The sequence below is a fragment of the Oncorhynchus tshawytscha genome, linkage group LG13, assembly GCF_018296145.1.
Source record: "Oncorhynchus tshawytscha isolate Ot180627B linkage group LG13, Otsh_v2.0, whole genome shotgun sequence".
Classification (NCBI taxonomy): domain Eukaryota; kingdom Metazoa; phylum Chordata; class Actinopteri; order Salmoniformes; family Salmonidae; genus Oncorhynchus; species Oncorhynchus tshawytscha.
The window spans coordinates 54,769,251-54,788,674 of record NC_056441.1 but is presented as its reverse complement, the minus strand read 5'-3'; the positions used below and the strand labels follow the sequence as shown (position 1 = coordinate 54,788,674).

Here is a 19,424-nt window from a genome sequence, read left to right as displayed (position 1 = left end):
GTGTTTTTCCAGTAAAAAAAACAAACTTTTATTATTTGTCTAGAGAACAGGCTGTGGTGGGTGGAAGTCAATGGAGGAGTAAAACCAGAGAGATGGGGCGGAGTCAAACAGACCAGGGTTGAGACCAGGCGGGTGAGATGGGGTGGCACCCTCTGTTTCCATAGTTACAAGGCCAAGGCTCCCATTGGGTCCCAGGCAGGAAGGACGATGGGCTCCTTCTGCATTACTTCCAGCACCTCGGGGGCCAGGTACTTCTTGTCCACGACCACTTCGTACACGTATTCAGAGAACCACTCGTCGGTCATGATTAGGTAACCTGCACACACAGATACATTGGGTTAAAGTATAAAGACCTGATGAAGGTGTATTGATAATGTTGGGATAAGATCCATTCAATCAGTGGAGCGTCAAGATCACCTATGAGCTGCTGGAGTTTATTTTTAATAATCATTAGTCTTGATTAACACCCGTCTCTAAGACCAGGCAGTCTGAAATCCATTAGCTAACAGCTTACACCAGTGACTCACTCTGTACTTCAGTGGACTGCCCAATACTGAAAGCAATGAGTGCGAGTGTTCTGAAGTGTGAGTTCTGATAAGAGGGGCGTCCGTCAGCACCCCTGAACTCCGGCCTATTGTTCCACAGGGAGAGGAGGAGGGAAGGATGGACCCCCACCCTGGACCACCCCACCCTGTCTGTCTGTTCCACACAACACCTGGGTTCAAATATGATTTGAAATCTTTCAAATGCATGGCTAGGACTGGTTTGCTTTAGCCTGCATGAAGTGCCAGGTGGGCTGGGTTTGCACTTTTGGGACATTTATATTGGTTCCATTGCACCAGATAAGCCAAGCTGAAAGTATTTGAAATTATGTCGAATAGTATTTGAACCCAGGTCTGTCCCACACTTCAGTTGTCAACTCGCACACCCCAGCCCGATAAATCTCCAGATTGCAAGGGAGGGACTGTCCCACACACATCCTTTTATTAATTAACACAGCATTAGGCCACTTTATCCTGCTCCCCCTCAAAAAAACTGACTAAAGAATGTCTCAAATGCCACTTCCTCCTGCTCTAATACATTTTCATAACAAGCCCAGAAACACAACCTTCAGTATACATGATCCTAATCACAAACCTTGGCCCTGAGAACACGTACAGACACAGACCACAGCCTCTCTCGCACAGAAAGGGTGACAGAGAGTACATCAAATCATAAAGAACAGCATATAAAACACTTGATATGAAGAGATTAGACCAGCAAGAGCAGGATTTTTAATGACAAAAGGCATTCCTCATACATTGTTCTAATTTATCTACAAGGGCAATAAGGCCTGTCTGAACAAACGAACAACCCAGAGTACAGACAGACAGGAACAGATCCAATCTGTCCACATGGCGATAGGAGAAGACTTGGGATTTGAGCAGGCACGGGCGGGTTCATTTTGGCACGCAGCAGAAAACATTTTTTTTATTTTTTTTATTTTATTTTTTACAAACTTTTCTTATTGGACAAGTCCAGGCAGTCCCTCCCTGTTTCAGACTGTTTTCTTCCGTTTGGTGCCTAATGAACATAGTCCTGTGGTCATGCAGGACTGTGTAACGGTCAGAGCTGGGCACTAGACCAGGTTGTGACTGTTGTTTGACTTTCCTCTCATCTCTGGACCCAGGCAGAGTATTCAGAGCGCATCACTCCCCCGCTGAAAAGTTGAGTTGTTGATGACGTCACGAGGACCACGTAAAAACGTGCCTGAGCTCAAAACAACACCCCTGATTCTGTGTGTGTTCAATCTGCGTCTTCTTCCTTTCCAGGAAAGACGTGTGTGTATGTGTTGGGTGGTGGTTTCGTATAGCGTCATTATTTGTCTTACTGGGGACTGCAGATGTGTCCTACGTCTCTTACAGGGAGAGCTGTGGATGGAGTTTAATTCAGATGAGCTGTCCTGCCTAAGATAGAACAGTACAGCTGAAATGTCGTCAACAACACAGGCCGTTTCCATCGTCTCCTTAGTTCGCGAGAATGAGACAATTATTTTCCAAAACCTATCTGCGATGACATCACCATCCCATATGTAATAGCAGATTGTAATAGCAGATAGAAAGAGTATGTTAACAAGGGGATCGCAATAGCCAGGACAAATGTTGCTTCTCACTATACCGAAGTAGTTGTAAAAGGAGTGGTGCAGAATCCCAGAGGTGCGTAGAAGAGGGCATCCTCTAGCCTATAAACAATCTGTCACAAGGGAATATCAAGTCAGATTGGCCCACATTTCCCATATTTGTATATTACCGTGTAAAAATACAAATAGTGCACTCGAAGGCCATCATAATCTATCTTGAGGAAAGCCCTGGTGTTTGAAGGGGTTGGGCAGTTTGTACCAGGCACCACGGTGTTAACCTAATTAGGCAGGATCCTCTCGAGGGAAACAAAATATTACAGGCAAATGGAGGGATGTTAACCCTCGAAACCTTACAAACACACATTTTCTCCGCCCGTCGTGGCGTTGACAAGCCCCCCCAGTCTCCAGCTGTCAAACAAACAGTGCTCTCCACCGCCGCCCTCCATATGGTTTGTTTTCAATAACTTTATTAATACATCCGAGGGAAACGAGAGCGGATATGAAGGCTTTCGCCCATCTGCGTGGATGTTTATGGAATGGGATATGCCTGAAATACAGTTGATTTGAAGAGGCTTTGGTGGTAGGACTTTTTTATAGTCTCAATATGCAGATGACATGAAGTCGTTGACCCGAATGTTGTTACTACATAACAGAAACCCGAATAATCTGCACTGGAATGTAGAGGGATGGAGACAGAGAAGAGAGAGTGGGGGAGGAGGGAGACGGGGGGGATAATGACATATTTTGATTAAAAAGCCATGCAGTCCCAACGTAAGGTGGGTTCAGTATTTATTTCCTTTCAAATGTTTTAGCGGCGCTTGATGGAAGAAAAATTACTATTTGAACCCAGGCCTGTGGTTTGACAGTGTCGGAGTCTTCCACACAGAGGAAGTCTGAAGGTTGAACAAAATGGCGCACTGCTGTGTTGCGAGAGGGACAAAGGGCCGTTGTCTGAGTAGGGGAAACAGCCCCGTTGATGTGCTTTCTCTCCCTCCTGGGTTCATAGCCTTAACAGACAAAGCTACGGTAGGGGGCCAGACATGAGAGGATGCCGCAAAACTAACCCCAAACCAAAACCAGCCCTGCACACCAGAAGTCAATTATAAATTCATAACAACGCCAGGCGGGTGGGGAGGGAGCATTTTTTCCCTAATCCTACTTCAAATTCAATCGACCTGACAGGAAATTCAACTGTCCCTGTGATTGTACACTAAGCCCTGTGGTGTGAGAGAGGGAAGAGAGACGAGGGGTCTGGGCTTTCACATAGCTCGGCTCAGGCGGACCTAGAGGGGCTCTCGTGTTGCGAGAGGCGTCACAAGGCTGCGTGAGAACGGGCCCTCTCCTCCTCTGACCGACTCAGCGCTCTCACCTTTATTCCCACGGTCGTCCCCCCAGGAGTTCTCCACCCTCCACTTTTCATAACCTCCATCCTTTTCCTCCTGCTAGAGAGAGGGATGAAGAGAGAGAGAGAGGGAGAGAGACAGAAGAGAGAAATCAAAAGGTATACAATTTTGTACTACCCGATAAGGAGGCGGGATGCACCAAACAAATGGAGAACAAGTCCAAACAAGGCTGTTTTCTGCTTTACGCCTGTCATTCATGGAGTACATGGTACATGATGATATATACAGCAGATTATACAATATGTTCATCACTAAGAGAAGAGTGCAGGATCCCCAGTGGGGTGCAGGGCAGGACTGGTAACTCCTATGCTGTGTAGCCTAGGGCCCAAATACTGTCCAGCTGTTCTGAGGGGAAGGAGGAGACAGCTGGGGTCACTTACGGGGGGGGGGGATTTACAGCCATTTTAAATCCTGCAACCGATTCATACGACTGTAAACACACACTGGATGCCTTTGGTGCAGAGTCACTGGGAAACACTCAAATGCGGTGCATGTGTAGTGTTGTGTGTGTGTGTGCTACCTTGTCGGTGACAGCGGTGAGGATCATGGCGTGTGTCATGAGGGAGTCTCCGAAGATCAGCCTCTCTGCCTTGGACAGGTTCTTTACGGACACCCCGAACACCAACTCATGGTTGAACCTGAGAGACGGGGAACACGGGGAGAGACAGGATGAGATCACACACACACACACATCTGATTGATAGTGACTTATACATATGATGTTGCTGCAATTATACTGCCCTACCAAGCAAAAAGGCAGTAACTGCTATTTACCTTGGTTTCATAGTAACCTAGTGCAGTTACTGCTAATATGACTCCCATTTTCTCAAAAACACAATACGAGGCAGGATTTGTCCACATAATTAGGCATGTATTTATTTACCGTAGCAAAAAATGACAAATGAGCAGTTACTGCCTTTTTTGCTTGGTAGGGCAGTATGCTTCTCTCTCATAATACTCACACATTCATGTCATTGATGCCCAGCTTGCCATGGAAATGCTTGCCCACGTCACAACCAAACCACACAGCCTACGAGAGAGAGAAACAGACATTACAGACAGTGTCCCTGCATACTCACTCAGTTCTCAAACACAGCCTTCGTCTAACTTCCCGGACACGTTCACACAGACACACCCCCCCACACAGTACCTCTCCCTCTTTGATGGAGTCCGCGGCAGCCTTTTTGAGTAGCTGGATGGGCTGATTGTTGTACAGAGTGTTGCGTCCTCCCACCATGTTGCCCAGGAACTCAACGCTATACAGCTTCTCATAGGGGTTCTGAGGCCGCGGGTCATTCACCAGACAGACCTGTGGTGGCGGGGGAGCGAGACCAGGGGTCAGACTCAGCTCATCAAGTACCACAGGGAGATGATCATAGAGAGGTTGCTGTTCCTGGTCTAATAGAGACAAACTGGGCGCCGTGTTTTTCCCGAGTCGGAATAAGTCTCGGAATAATGAATTATGATCAACTCCGGTCTGCATGACACAAAGCCTATATTGATATTTGATTCAAATCAATCAATAAAGTTGACCTTGTCCTGGATGTTGTAGAGGGGCTTGACCAGCTCCTTGTAGAACTGCTGAGGGGACAGGGGGCCCATGCGGTGGAAGTTCTTGTCCTTGTCTCTGTACTCCCAACAAACGGAGTCAGGAGGGCTGCCCAGACACACACTCGCCACCCGGAAGACCTGTACGCAGCACACACACACACGAAAAAAAACTGAAAAACAGACCCATTTTTTTTTAATACTTAGGTTAGTCATACATTACCACTATAAGACACAGACAGCACATTGATATCCCTCACATAGTCTTGAAAAGCACCATTGTGCTTAACAGTAGTGTGAGGAGGATATCCGCCCTGCCAAAGCCCATTCCCTCTTACTCTGCCTGGCTATAGGGCTCGTTCTTCCTGTCGTTGTGGCTTCTGACTGTGTTCCCCTGGTGTACCTCTGACCTCCATCAGTCTGTTTTGACAGGGTTCTCAGAATAAGCCTTCCTTAAACTGATACAGCAATCTCAGGAATGTCCCTCTAAGGAGGACTTGCCATCCTATTATCTATTATCTAACCGGGTGTTCTGGTGGTTTGAGAACCCCCTGCATTTTCTGTCTTTGATAATGCTGCGGCAGGCTGCCGATCACAAACAGGCTTAAAAATAGCACGCTAACTCCCAAACTGGCACGTAGGAAGTCCGACCACGAGTATACGAGCACACATATACAATACACACAGACACGCACTTCTATATATTTACAAGGACTTCCCATTGACTCCCACTATTTTCATTTCTTTTCAGCAACAAAAAAAGTCCAGACAAATTAAACTCGTCATAGGGTGAAAATAGAGCTGGGGAATTATTTTTGGCCCCGGAGCTCTTCACCAAAGCAGAGACACTCAGGGGCTGTTGCTGCTGCACTTTTCCACTGTGTCAACTACATTAACTACTAATAGCATTCCTGTGTTCAGGGTGATCGTAGTCAACTATTCCCACACAGGCCCTTGTTGTAAATTAAGAATGTGATATTTGACTGACTCAACTGGTTAAATAAAGGTTAAATAAATACAAATATTTTCAACAAGACAGCACACCAGGTCACATTCCCAGACCCTCACCTTTCCCAACACACAGACAAGACAGCCTTGAAGCTGAGCCTTGAAGACTCCAGGTTTGTTTTCACTGTCCCGTTGCCCCACGGAACAGACTAAATGCCAGCGGTGCCCATCCCTGCCCTGAATTTAACCGGCACGGGCCCCAGATGCCCCGAACACACAAACAGGCCCCTTCACCCCCGTGCCCTCGGCCCCTGTCCCACCTCACATCCCAGTCTCCTCCTCGCCAGGTTAAATAAACGCACCTGCCCGTCCAAACACAACAGAGCACCCATGTAGACCCGGTGAAACGAGGCTCTTCACAAAACAATGAGCCAGGGCCCCACTGACGTCAGCAGGCTGCAGCAGCACAGCCCTCAGTGAGTCAATATTGAATCACCTGCCTCCAAAACGGACAGGCGAAGATGAGCACGAGACACTGGGTGGGCTGGGCACGTCTCCATTAGAATCATGTATATAGCACTACCGCCAAGACTCTGGGTACTGTCTCTTCTGTCCTGTACCCGCTAAAATGTTGATTATGAGTAGACTTTTTCCATTGTATTCCTTCACGGTGTTCACCAACGGTTCATTTCTCAGCACTAGTACAGTCCTCCTCACTACTAGGCTACTGAATCTCTTACAGACATCCAACCAATCCTGTTGGCTCTCTCCCTCTCAGGACACAGAGAGCCATCCATCAGCATGGACAAGCAGAGGCCGATAGGGCCATGTGTGGGGAGCAGACGGCCCACCCTCCCTTCCTGCCACCCTACCCTGGCCCTTCCACTGAGGACAGACACACTGCGTTTAGGATGGAAGGGGGAGAGGGGCGGTTTACGACTGCTGGACCATGTTAGACCAGATTATTTAGAGACTGCTTGCCTTCTTTTTAATGTCTGTGTCACTGTCAGTATATCTTCTGACGTACACTACGTAGCTCCTCTCCCTCCTACTCCAAAACACTGCTTCAGTGGGTGGGCGGAGCTGGTGAATGAACGCAAAACACAACAGAAAGAATCCCACGCCTGCAGTCTGTCGGGGACTGGTTGCTGCGGGTTTGCCCTGCCCGTTTTTATCCGTTTGGTGCCTAATGAACAAGACCCTGTTACTTATAATCTACAGAAAAGCCCTGCAAACCCATTTAATCTGAACAGTCTCAGCAATTAATAGATGTTGGAAGATCTTCTAGATCCACAGCCAGCACCCCCACCAGCAGTCTGTGGGACAACGCAGATCATATTCTTGTGTCATGTGACATGGATGAAGCCCAGGTGTGGGTAATAAGGCCTGTAAATGGCCAGCGAGGCATCCGGCGAGGCTGCGTGTCTCAGCGGATCATGCTAGCCTTTGAGCGTACCTACGTAGCATGTGTTTGCATGCTTGGCAGTAAACACTGGAGCACCTGCAGCACGACAGCCAGTTAGCATCAATGCTAAAGCAACACACTCGCTCCATCCTTTCCTCCTCGGCTCACGCATGCCTGTTTGCTTGTTGATTTACCTCCCGTTGCCCAAACAGAGGGAAATCAGCTCGTTAGGAGAGAAATAAACAAGCAAAACAACAGCACGCCACACTAAAACACCTTGTGCTGGTAACTGTGAAGGGCGGAACCTGCCAAGGCCAGTACTCACACAAAGCGTCTCAGAGCAGGAGTGCTGATCTAAGATCAGTTTTTTTCCTTCCGAATCACAATGAATAAAAAGGATGGACCTGATCCTGGATCAGCTCTCCAACTCACGCACGCTTTGTGACTACGGGCCGGCTGCTTTCGAGTCAAAGCCCTGGGACACAGAGCCTAGATGAAACTGTAATGCAAGTGACCCGTTCGAGAGAGCAGCTGGGGTAGAAGAATCGGACTGGGGTTGATTGAGACTTTCTGGCCTTGTAAACAGAAAACACATGGGGTCATTACAGATTGTAACAATGTTGTTAAATTAAGAAATATGAGTTTATGAAGTGTGGCAGGCAGCTTTTCAGCGCTGGCAAACGAGCCCACACAATAACAAACCCACCCACAGCGACCTGCTGCTTCAGCCAACGCTGAGCCAACACACTTGGCTACGTCCCAAATGGGAACCTATTCCCTTTATAGTGCACTACTTCTGACCAGAGCCCTCTGTCCTGGTCAACAGTAGTGCACTACATAGGGAATAGGTTCCCATTTGGGACGTACATAGCCACTCTAAAATGTATCATGTCACTCAACTCACTGTCCAATCAATTACTCCTTACAATCTACAAACACAGCACTCATATTGAACACAGTCACATGTGCCTGAAGGAGAATTTCTATTCAGAATGTCCGACGCCCAGATAGCCACGTTCTATACAGTAGAAGCAGCATAGGACTGTTTACGATTCCGTCTGCATGACGCAGTGCCACATGTACCGGACCGAATGAGCAGAGGATGTGAGGAACGTGTGTGTGTAACAAAGTACGTGTGGTCGTGTGCTAGCAGTCGGAGGTGGTTTACATGTGTACGTGTGTGTGAACTTGTAACAGTCTCCCTGTGTTGTGCTCTCCTGCACGCCTGTGACAGTGAACATATGCCTGTGCTTCTGCAGAGAACAGGACATTATAAGGGAGGCCACGGGTCTTTGAAGCTGGCGTGTAGCATGGTGGTGCAGCCTTGCCTCTCTGGTTCTCAGGCCTGTCATGTGGAGCCTGGACGGGAGAGAGTGATGGTCTCCAGCCCACCGTCAGACAGGGAGCGTGCACAATCTCAGACCCTCCACACCTAAAGTAGGCCTGACATCCCCTGGCTTAATGAGGGTCGGGTCTGGGGGCTTTGATCAGCTCTCTCTCACACACACACACACAAACCTTAAATGTAACCACAGACACACACCACTTCTGAATATACACACGCACCACTTCTAAGCATACATAGAAACACACACATGTGCAAGTACACACCGACACACAAAAACCCACAACCTCTCATACTTGGTGTTTACATGGTTTGTGTGTGCAGTCGTATGAACCCAGAACACTGCAATGTGTGACAGTTCTATAGAAGACACATGCAACACTCCGAAAAGGACTGCAATACTCTGTAATTGAACATGACATGTTTTAAATGACCCGGGCTGCGCCCCAAATGGCACCCTCTTCCCTAAATAGTGCACTATGAAGGGAATAGGGAGCTATTTGGGACACACACCTACTGTGTCAACACAACATGCTGAGTGACGAGCACACAGAGACGTTAATTAATGAAAAAGGACCCGACTAACTGATCACAGCCGACAGTGTGTATTCCAGCCAAATTAATTATGGCTAATTTGTTGGCTCGCTAGCTAGTAGCTAATCTAAATCACGGCACAACAGTGATGTTTCACTTGTCGCAAAAGATGCCAAGCATAAATAGAAGCCCGGAAGCGCAGTCAAAGCGCCCTCCTCTGTACGGACGCCCACGGGACGAGAGGAGAGGCACTGGTTACCCCTCACCCTCCCGGGTCAACATCCCCCCTTTCTCGCTCTCTTCATACTCCCCCTGGCTGTCAGAGCTGCGTTACACTAAACAAACTACTACCAGGTAGACAAACACTTTAACAAAAAAAACAAAAATATATCTTGGTCATAGAAGAACTGCAACGATGGAGAGCTGGAAGTGTTGCACAATCAGAACGGACTGTAGCTAGCGGACTGTAGCTAGCGGACTGTAGCTAGCGTAGGGCATCCAGAGCAGTAAGGGAGGTAGACACAGAATCTATTTAAACAAGCAGTCAGGGGCATCCAAACAAAACCACTCCACACAAAAGCTACATCCTTTATGTCATGTTCTCTCTTTGGCTGTGTGATATTGACTGACTGGCCACACGCTCACACACACGCTCGCACACACGCTCCTCTGTCTTAAGTGGTGCTGGGAATGTTGAGACATTATGACTTCCTCTCACAGTGAAATTGCCTTACGCCATTTAATGTCAGGAGCGTTGTGATAAAGATCTTGTTTACGGAACATTCTGCCACCAGGTCTGTGAGGCGTGTGTGAGTGCACGTGGACACACACGCACGTGGACACACACACACACTCTCTCTCTTTGCTGCCAGAAGTATAGAATCACAAGCCGTCACCAGTGGATTATAAACGGTACAGACCCTATCACTACAGCCATTGTTGCTAACTGTGTAAGAGTTGGGTTACGCAATGTTATCCAGCGCTGGGAGGGGCTTGTGATTATAGTCCTAATTCATTACTACTGATAAAGCAGTTTAACAAAAGAAACAGTCATCGCTATTTGGACATTTATAGCGGTTCCATTTCTAAGCCTACTTATGTCATCCTGATTGGAGGTAGAAAACTAATTAGGGGAAATATAGCTACAACCAATTCCAACAGCGGTGGTATGTAACTATCAGGCCTAGATATCAATCTGAACAGAGGAGGGTCGACCCAACTGTCTTGACAGTCCCACTTTAGACTTGATCGAGGAATCAGTGGTGTGCTGAAAGTCAATACAATATCAAGTCAACGGTATTAGATTGGGTAGTGTACTATTTACACACACACACACCTTTTGAATCAACCTGTAGCCCTCGGTGTGCTGCTACAACAGGCGATAAGATAGACTTGAATGGCCAAAATCTAATCTGAAAACAAATATTGCCTAATAACAACTGGAGCTGTAATGGTTATTGTCCTTGCCTACCCAGTACCTGCCGTGTTAAATACATACAGGCGTGTTACAGCATGTGACCTATTTCCTCCCTGGATGGAGCACAGATCTATGTGCTGTTACACAGCCCCCCCTGGAGAAAATTATGCAGTCCTACAACATTATTGAAGTACTGAGGAAAACAGTGTGTGTGTGTGTGTGTATGTGTGTGTGGTGCTCTGTGTGTCTCTTTCCCTAACATGCGCTTACCTCCTCAATCATGGTGTCCATGGCGTCAGACAGCTCGGCTTTAGTGGAATCACTGGCCACCATGTTCCGCAGTCTTAGACAGTACTCTCTCAGCTAAAAGGCAGGGAACATTGGCATGACATACTACACAGGGAACTTCATTACCTCGTGACATTGCGGCGCATGTCGGGTTAGTTATCTGGGGCTTCTATAAGAAAAGCTAAATAAAAGGTGGATTCCGCGCTCTTTCCGTGGTGTTTCAGTAGAGTGTATATGCTCGCACTGTCTTGGTATGAAACAGGAGGACTTGGTTTCAGTGTTGTATTACCACACAATAAATCTTTATGAATCAGAATGTTGTAAAAATGTGAGTAAACCTACCTTGTGATTGAGGATGTCATTCATTCTCCGTGAGGCCTCGGAGCTGTGAGACTCTGGGAAGCATTTCTTTGGGATAACTCCGTACTTTTCTGATGATCAGGGAAAGGTAATAATAAATAGATAAATATATACACACACACAGCATTTAGCAGACGTTTTTATCCAAAAGCAACTTACACTGCGTATATACATTTTACATATGGGTGGCCCCAGCGGGAATCGCACCCACGACCCTGGAGTTCCAAGAGCCATGCTCTACCAACTGAGCCACAGAGGACCACAACGTTAAAGCTTTGCCCATTGGCTCTGGTCAAAAGTAATGCACTATATAGGGAAGATGATGCTAGTTGGGACGCAGACTTGATCTGAACCACAAACCTGACTCATTAAAACAGTGGAAGGGGAAGAGCAAGCACATTATGTAAAGTGGCACATATAGCATGCAATTACATAGAATGTCTAATTACAGAGAATTACACAGTTACATAGAATGTCTAATTACAGAGAATTACACAGTAACATAGAACGTCTAATTACAAAGAATTACACAGTTACATAGAACGTCTAATTACAGAGAATTACACAGTTACATAGAACGTCTAATTACAAAGAACTACACAGCAACTACAACATTAGTAACTCACCTGAAACAGAATCTAGACAGTTCCAGTAGAAAAAGTTTATAAAAGTTACAGTCTAGTTATACTGTGAGTCCTAAATGTCACCCTAGTCCTGACCCCTGGTCAGACGTAGTACCTGATATAGGGAATAAGGTGCCATTCAGGACTCACAGTATAACTAGACTGTAACTACTCAGCGGTGGCTGTTTTACTGCAGAAAATAAGCAACATTTATACTGGAACTGTCATAATGACATAGCATAATGCAAGTGTTGCAGCAACACTCCCCCGATCGGAAAACAACAGGTGTGAACTGACCAATGAGGTTGACCAGCATATCCCACTGGCCGCCGTCGTTGGTGGGATTGGAGAGCAGGAACTGGACCAGTCTGCCATCCACAGGCTCCTTCCTCTGGGCTGTCTCCACACAGGCCTGCAGGAAGTAGTAGCACCGCTCCACCTGAAGGGAGGGAGAAAACGGAAATGATGGGGGGGGGTCATGGTGACGTCCAATCAGTACAATATTGTCCAGTGTACAGAGCGCCACACACAAAGGGGGTTTAAGGCAGACAATGAGTCTAATAGTACTAGAAATACACACCAACACCGTTTACACCCTACCGCTGAAATGTAAACAAACACTGTGTATATTCCAGCGGCTGTTGCTAAAAGTTGCCCAAATTAATACATGTGATTTGAATAAGACGAACAAATGTGGTCTTACCTTGTCCCAGAAGAAGAGGTAGGACTGACTGAACTCAAACTCTTCGATGTTGAACTTTTTCATGAAGGGAAGGCGCATGACGTTGAGGCACGAGAAGATCCAGCATCTCCCTGAAACACACAAATCAGCACAGATGACCATGGAACCGTGTATATGGGAGCAACTGTTAAGACATACGTGTGCTTCAATGGTTGCTTGCCAGATGGCTCCATATCCATTATACATAGACACGTAGTTAGGCCTCTCTGTGGTTTTGTCATTACAGAAAACCATGTAAAACGATGCATCAACAACAACAACAAACGCAGCAATGAGACCAGTGTGTTTGGGGACGGCCGGGTTGTCAGTCAGAAAAGTTGAGGAGGTAGGCTAATCAACTTCTGAGACAATGTATCCATCTTCAACCATTCAAAAAAAGGAAGACCAATGCTTCGCCGAACTCCTGTCTCCCCACTCCATGGTTGAGTCCCAAATGGCACCTTATTCCCTGTGCACTACCCTATATAGTGGCATCAGGCTAATGGGGATCCTAATAAATCAAACATTTTTACTAGTGCCGACAGGGCTCTGGGTCCAACATAGTGCACCGTGTAGGAAATAGACTGCCACAGGTCTGCTCAGGTGCCGAGGCCTATTCAGTTCATTTTAGTATGGAAGCAGCATCTAACACTACTGTGTAGTCTTTGTACATGGCCAGGCCTCTGAAGTAGATGCAGATGCTGGGTGTCAAATATATTGGCACCCTTTATTTCAATTTCTTCAACCAAAAAAATGTGGAAATTGAAAAACGTTGTGTTTATACGTGTATTTGTTTGATTTACAGCTGCAAATGACTTTAAAAAATATATATTCTTTCAAAAATGGCCTGGACTAAATCATCTGTAATTTAGGTGGCTACAGGGTAAAAAAAAAAAGAGAAAAAAGCCAGTCAACCAGTTTGAAAAGAAAAAACAGAACGTTCTGTTCCATTGCACTCCATTGTAAAGAGCAAGAGTGCCAATATATTTGATCGTATCTGTAAGTGTACCTGAGTTTTTCTGGTTGGTGATAGGCTTGCCCTCTGTGGGGATGGAGTGCTGGAATATGTGCACGGTGTCCTGGACCGTCTGCCTATGCAGACACACCTCCAGCGGGTCGATGCACGTGGACACATTCTGGGCCAGCAGGTACCTGGGCTCCGCCCGCAAACGCTTTACAAAGGAGGCAATCTTCTCCTGACTCAGACCTGAGGAGGACAAGCGAGAGGTCGTAATTCTTAAGGAGACAGGGTTAGCCTGGTTACCGGTCGGTTTATGCTCTCTTGCCAACTTCAGAATGGAATTCTCATGCCATTGTTTGGCGTGACAAGGAGTTGGCAACAGAGCAGAAACAGATCTGGGACCAGGCTAGGACAGGGTTTATTAGAAATGGAAACAGTCTGGATGAAACAAAGTGGTAAAGAGCTGTAATATAGGGAGGGTGTTATTTGTGTTTGACCTGGCAAAGAGACAATGGGTTCCTAATTGTAGCGGGACAGGACTAATAAAGTTGTACTGTATTACTGTTGGAATTGTCAACAAAGTGGCAAAAGGATCTTTCAAATAATGCCTTGCCCCGCCCTCGTCCACTCCACACCAGACAAGGTGGTACAAAACTGTTCTCATACTATGTTCACAGGAATTATCCATATACAGTGCCTTCAGAAAGTATTCATACCCCTTGACTTATTCCACATTTTGTTGTGTTACGGTCTGATTTCAAAATGGATTAGATAAATGTTTTTCCCTCACCCATCTACACACAATACATCATGATGACAAAGTAAAAACATGTTTTTAGAAATGTTTGCATACGTATTGAAAATGAAATAAGTACTCCCACCCCTGAGTCAATACTTAGTAGAAGCACCTTTGGCAGCAATTACAGTTTAGTGTCTTTCTGGGAAACTCTCTAAGAGCTTTCCAGACGTGGATTGTACAACATTTGCCCAGAATTGTTTTCAAACTTCTTCCAAATTGGTTGTTGATCATTGCTTGACAAGATCTGAAGATGATTGTCTTAGATTTTCAAGTAGATGTCAAAACTCGGCCACTCGGGAACATTCAATGTGTTTGGGCTGACCCCATTTAGTCAACTGATCAATTCTTTGGTCGATAAGCCGTTGGTCGCCCGAGACTTCTTTAGTCGAGCAGTAGCAAAAACAAAATCATAGTGTACCTGTCTGATTCGCACGTCTCTGAGTGGACTGAAACATTGTGGAGGCCGTGGGGATGACAAAGTCCATCACTCTAAGACATGTACTACTGAAATTGTACATGGTAATATTACGTTAGAACAAGTGTGGAACACTAATAAAAAAGTATATTAGTTTATAACAAAAGGTGCTTTCTCCCACGAAAATATGGAGAGTGGTACTCAGTAATATGTTGTATTGGATTTACCCCAAACATAACATTCTGTATTCAGGAAAAAAAGTTAATCGCTTTGTCACATTTTTCGAAGTATTACTTTAGTGCCTTGTTACAAACAGGATGCATGTTCTGGAATATTTGTATTCTATGCGGGCTTACTTCTTTTCACTCAATTAGGTTAGTATTGTGGAGTAACTACAATGTTGTTAATCCATCCTCAGTTTTCTCCTATCACAGCCATTAAACCGGGGCGGCAATGTGACATAGCAATGCTATCATTCTGACGTTCTGCCCAGGAACAGTTAACCCACTGTTCCTAGGCTGTCGTTGAAAATAAGAATTTGTTCTTAACTGTCTTGCCTAGTTAAATAAAGGTTAAAAAAGCTTAAAAATTAAAAACTAACTCTTTTAAAGTCACCATTGGCCTCATGGTGAAATCCCTGAATGGTTTCCTTCCTCTCCGGCAACTGAATTGGGAAGGACACCTGTATCTTTGGATTGACTGGGTGTATTGATATACACCCAGAGTGTAATTAATAACTTCACCATACTCAAAAAGGGATATTCAATGTCTGTTTTTTTTTTTACCCATCTATCAATAGGTTCCCTTCTTTGTAAGGCATTGGAAAACATCACTGGTCTTTGTGGTTGAATCTGTTTGAAATGTGTTGATCGGCTGAGGGACCTTATAGTTAATTGTATGTGTGTGGTACAGAGATGAGGTAGTCATGCAAAAAAATCAAACACTATTATTGCACAGAGTGCATGCACCTTATTATGCAACTTTTTTTACCCCTGAACTTATTTAGGCTCCCCATAACAAATAAATATTGCTAAATAAATATCAGCCTGTGCAGAGAAGCACGAGATTGAACTTCTCAACTTTCTAGAGTTTTCCCTGTCAATTAACATTATGAACATTTCCCTTTACTGAATCAATGCAATATTAGCCACTTTCAATACAACAACAAAATGAACTATGCGAGAGATTTGTTGTAGGCAGAACACATCTCAGTAGGATTCTATTGTATTGCCAGGCACGACTCAGGCCCGCTCACTACACAGACCGGTGCGCCATAACCAATCAGAGCTGCAATAGGACTATATGGAAATCGACCATTACCATATATGGATATGTGCCATTCACTTTGAACTGGACTGTGTTTACAGCATGAGCTGTCATAAGAAGATGTGCTTGTTGAGATCAAAGTGAAAGATAAATGTAGCCACGTGTGCACATTTGTTCATATCCTTTGCTAGTTTGTGAGTTATTAGCCCAGGTATATATCATTTTTAGTCAGCAATGGGGAAGTGATTGCTTCCTACAAGAGCACAAAACACGTACAATTCTAGCCACCTTTGAAAAGTTAGTCAAGAGCTTTTTTTGTCTTAAAGGGGCAGTGTTGTATTTTGAGATATGCTTGAATAAGCTAAGGAGCCAATAGGTAGCATAATTTGCCTGATTCTCTGTAATAATGGTATGGGAATAATGCTACATTTATTTTTGTAAAGTAGTTTCTTGCATCAAACACCTCCTTGTCTGAAGGACAACTGAATAAACAGGTTAATGTCAAGCCCTGTATGTTTTTTTTCAAAATCCTCATGGAATGTAGGCCTACATTGAACACCACACATTGGCTGCCACTGTAGACTGAATGATAGCACTGCTATATTTCCATGATAAAATGTTAGGGATGCATTTTCTCCATTGTTTCTGATGGTAGGTCACTCTCGTAGACCTACATTATGATCAAATAGCCACAGTAGCCTACTTGGCCCCGGTTAAAACTGCAACTTAAAGCAGGTACAGCCTCAGTGTTCACAGTAAACACGTGCAGGAAGTTGCACCAGATTTTCACAATGTTCAAGTTTGCACTCAGCAGGCCTGAAATTTGCTCAGTGCCTAAAAATGTAGGGAACATTGGTGTAGGCTAGTGACAAAATAATAATCTATTTAACCCACTTTAAATTCAGACTAACAACAAAATGTGGAAAAAGTCAAGGGGTGTGCATACTTTTTGAAGGCACTGTACTATATATGTGAAACTAGAACTCTGTAGTAGTGGTACACTGACAAAATAATACTGGTGTGTGATTCCATCAAATACTGAACAGCAATTAAAAACGGAGAAGACCATTGCTTAATCATGCATACTGCATGACTCAAGCCCTATTGCTTCTGGTCCTTTAGGCTATTTTCCATGACAGAAAAGTTTAAATATACTGGCCATTCCTGGGGTGTATTCACTAGTCCACACCATAGTAAAGAATAGCAAACATTGTGCATCAGAAAATATTTTAAAACAAAAACATGTTATTATTTTTGACAAATTGAGGTAGATCCCTTCCTGTTTCCTACAGGGATTGACAAACTCACATGCCTCAATACTCCAACTTTACCACTCAAATTGGAGAAGTCATACCTAATTTCTTGCTGTCAGCTTGCTACAGTAAATGGATAATAGAGACCCTATTATGAAGACACTGATTTAATCAGTGTACATAACCAAGAGGGGTGTGTCGCCATACAAACGCAGGGATAGGCTGATAGCCCATTCCAACGCAGCCTCCACATAATGGAAAAGCTTGAATGGGAATGACTGTCAGTGTCACTTTAGTTTTGTATGGAAAGGTGCCACACTGGTGTCTAGCATGACTTGCAACTTTACATAGGAGTTGTTATATAGCTTTTATGACTGACTTAGCATCTTTTCTAGTCTTTGGGTGCAAGTCTTTCAGAGATCAACAAGGTACCAAATCACACCATAAGATCAAAGTCTATCACTATAAACCCGTTGTCATATTGTGTCAAACATCCTTCCCAATCTGGTAGCCTAATGTTTAATGGTGCCAGGGAGGGCATCGGCTTTGCACAAATCAGTATTGGGTTGGTCGTGCACTGACTGCCTGCTTGTTGACAAACACTGCTTCCCACTTTATTAAAGGGAAGGCAGGAAGGCTAGCCATTAAGAGCTTAAGGTCGCTGGTTCAAATCCCGAGCCGGTAAGGTGGAAAAGCTTCCGTTATTCCATTGAGCAAGGCAGTTAAGCCCCAGCAACAACTGGTCCCCAGGCGCCGATGACGTGGACGTCGATTAAGGCAGCTCCCCGCACCTCTCTGATTCAGAGGGTTTGGGTTAAATCCCCTTTATTGACTAGCACTGGATAATGCTCTCCTAAAAAGTTGGTTAGAAAGAAGGCACCTCAACTTGCTTGCTATGTTAACTGACTGACTGGCTAGCTAACACAGTTAGCTGTCAAGCCGATAGTTGGCTAACGTTACATAGTTAGCGAACGTTAGCTAGCTAACTAGTTACTAGTAACCATAAACTTTTCTGGCATTGATAGCTGGGAAGACGTTGGGTGGCTGTGCTGATGTTGGTCGGCTAACGTTAGCAAGCTAGCTAACAATATCTGTCATGTCATTAGCAAAGTGAAAATACACATAAGCAACTGTATGGTTAGCTAAGCTATGTTACCTAACTTAGCTAGCTAATGGTCTATCTGATAAGTGATATGAGGCTAGCTAGCTAGTCGGCTAACGTTAGCTAGCTTGCTAGACACCAGCCGGGAACGCAAATTAACCTCACATGCTGGCTATACAAGTGACAATGAATGAAATAAGAGAAAGTAACACACTACATACCAGTCTCCATGTTTACGAAGAGGGTTAGCAAGTGTTTCTAAATATCTTTAAAAGTCACCGGCTCTTTGTTTATCTCATTCGCCGACAGTCAGTCCGATCAGAGTTCCGACCGGAAACAGGAAACATAATTGTTACAATGTAACCCCAAGTCCCACCAGTGTCTGTCCTAGCTGTGGAGTTACATCATACACCAATTGAATGTATTATTTTGATAGGTTTATAATCCTGATTTTAAAGGAGTTATTCATTAAATGAAATGAAATTAAATTGAGTTTCAGTCAGAACTGTTTAGGATTTGATTAATATTAAAAGACTATGGCAATTGAATGGACTGATTAGTTTTGGCACTAATAGTTCCTCTAAAATAGAAATAAACACCCTTGGCATAACAGTTTCAACAGCTTACCGATCACTGTACCTGTACACAGCCAATCTGTAAATAGCACACCCAACTACCTCATCCCCATAATGTTACTTATCCTGTTGCTCTTTTGCACCCCAGTATCTCACATCATCATCTGCACATCTATCACTCCAGTGTTAATGCTAAATTGTAATTATTTCGCCTCCATGGCCTATTTATTGCCTTTACTTCCCTACCCTTCTACATTTGCACACACTGTACATAGATTTTTCTATTGTGTTATTGACTGTATGTTTGTTTATGTGTAACTCTGTGTTGTTGTTTAGTCGTAC

At 44.7% G+C, this 19,424-nt stretch overlaps 1 protein-coding gene across 2 annotated transcripts; it reads right to left on the bottom strand.

Moving 5' to 3' along the window:
- On the bottom strand, positions 1-18,871 carry LOC112265178 (bleomycin hydrolase). Of its 2 annotated transcripts, none has more exons than XM_024442267.2 (12): positions 18,729-18,871; positions 13,721-13,918; positions 12,694-12,803; positions 12,288-12,429; positions 11,350-11,438; positions 10,990-11,082; positions 5,056-5,211; positions 4,673-4,831; positions 4,485-4,552; positions 4,043-4,160; positions 3,489-3,561; positions 1-316 (listed from the first exon to the last, which is right to left on the bottom strand). In XM_024442267.2, exons 1-12 carry the CDS (start codon positions 18,736-18,738, stop codon positions 165-167), a joined length of 1,368 nt encoding a protein of 455 aa, XP_024298035.1. In that variant the 5' UTR covers positions 18,739-18,871; the 3' UTR covers positions 1-164. The 2 variants fall into 2 exon arrangements, with proteins under 2 accessions (XP_024298035.1, XP_024298036.1); XM_024442268.2 differs by having other exon boundaries at positions 3,489-3,558.
- Between the last annotated feature and the right edge of the window lie 553 nt (positions 18,872-19,424).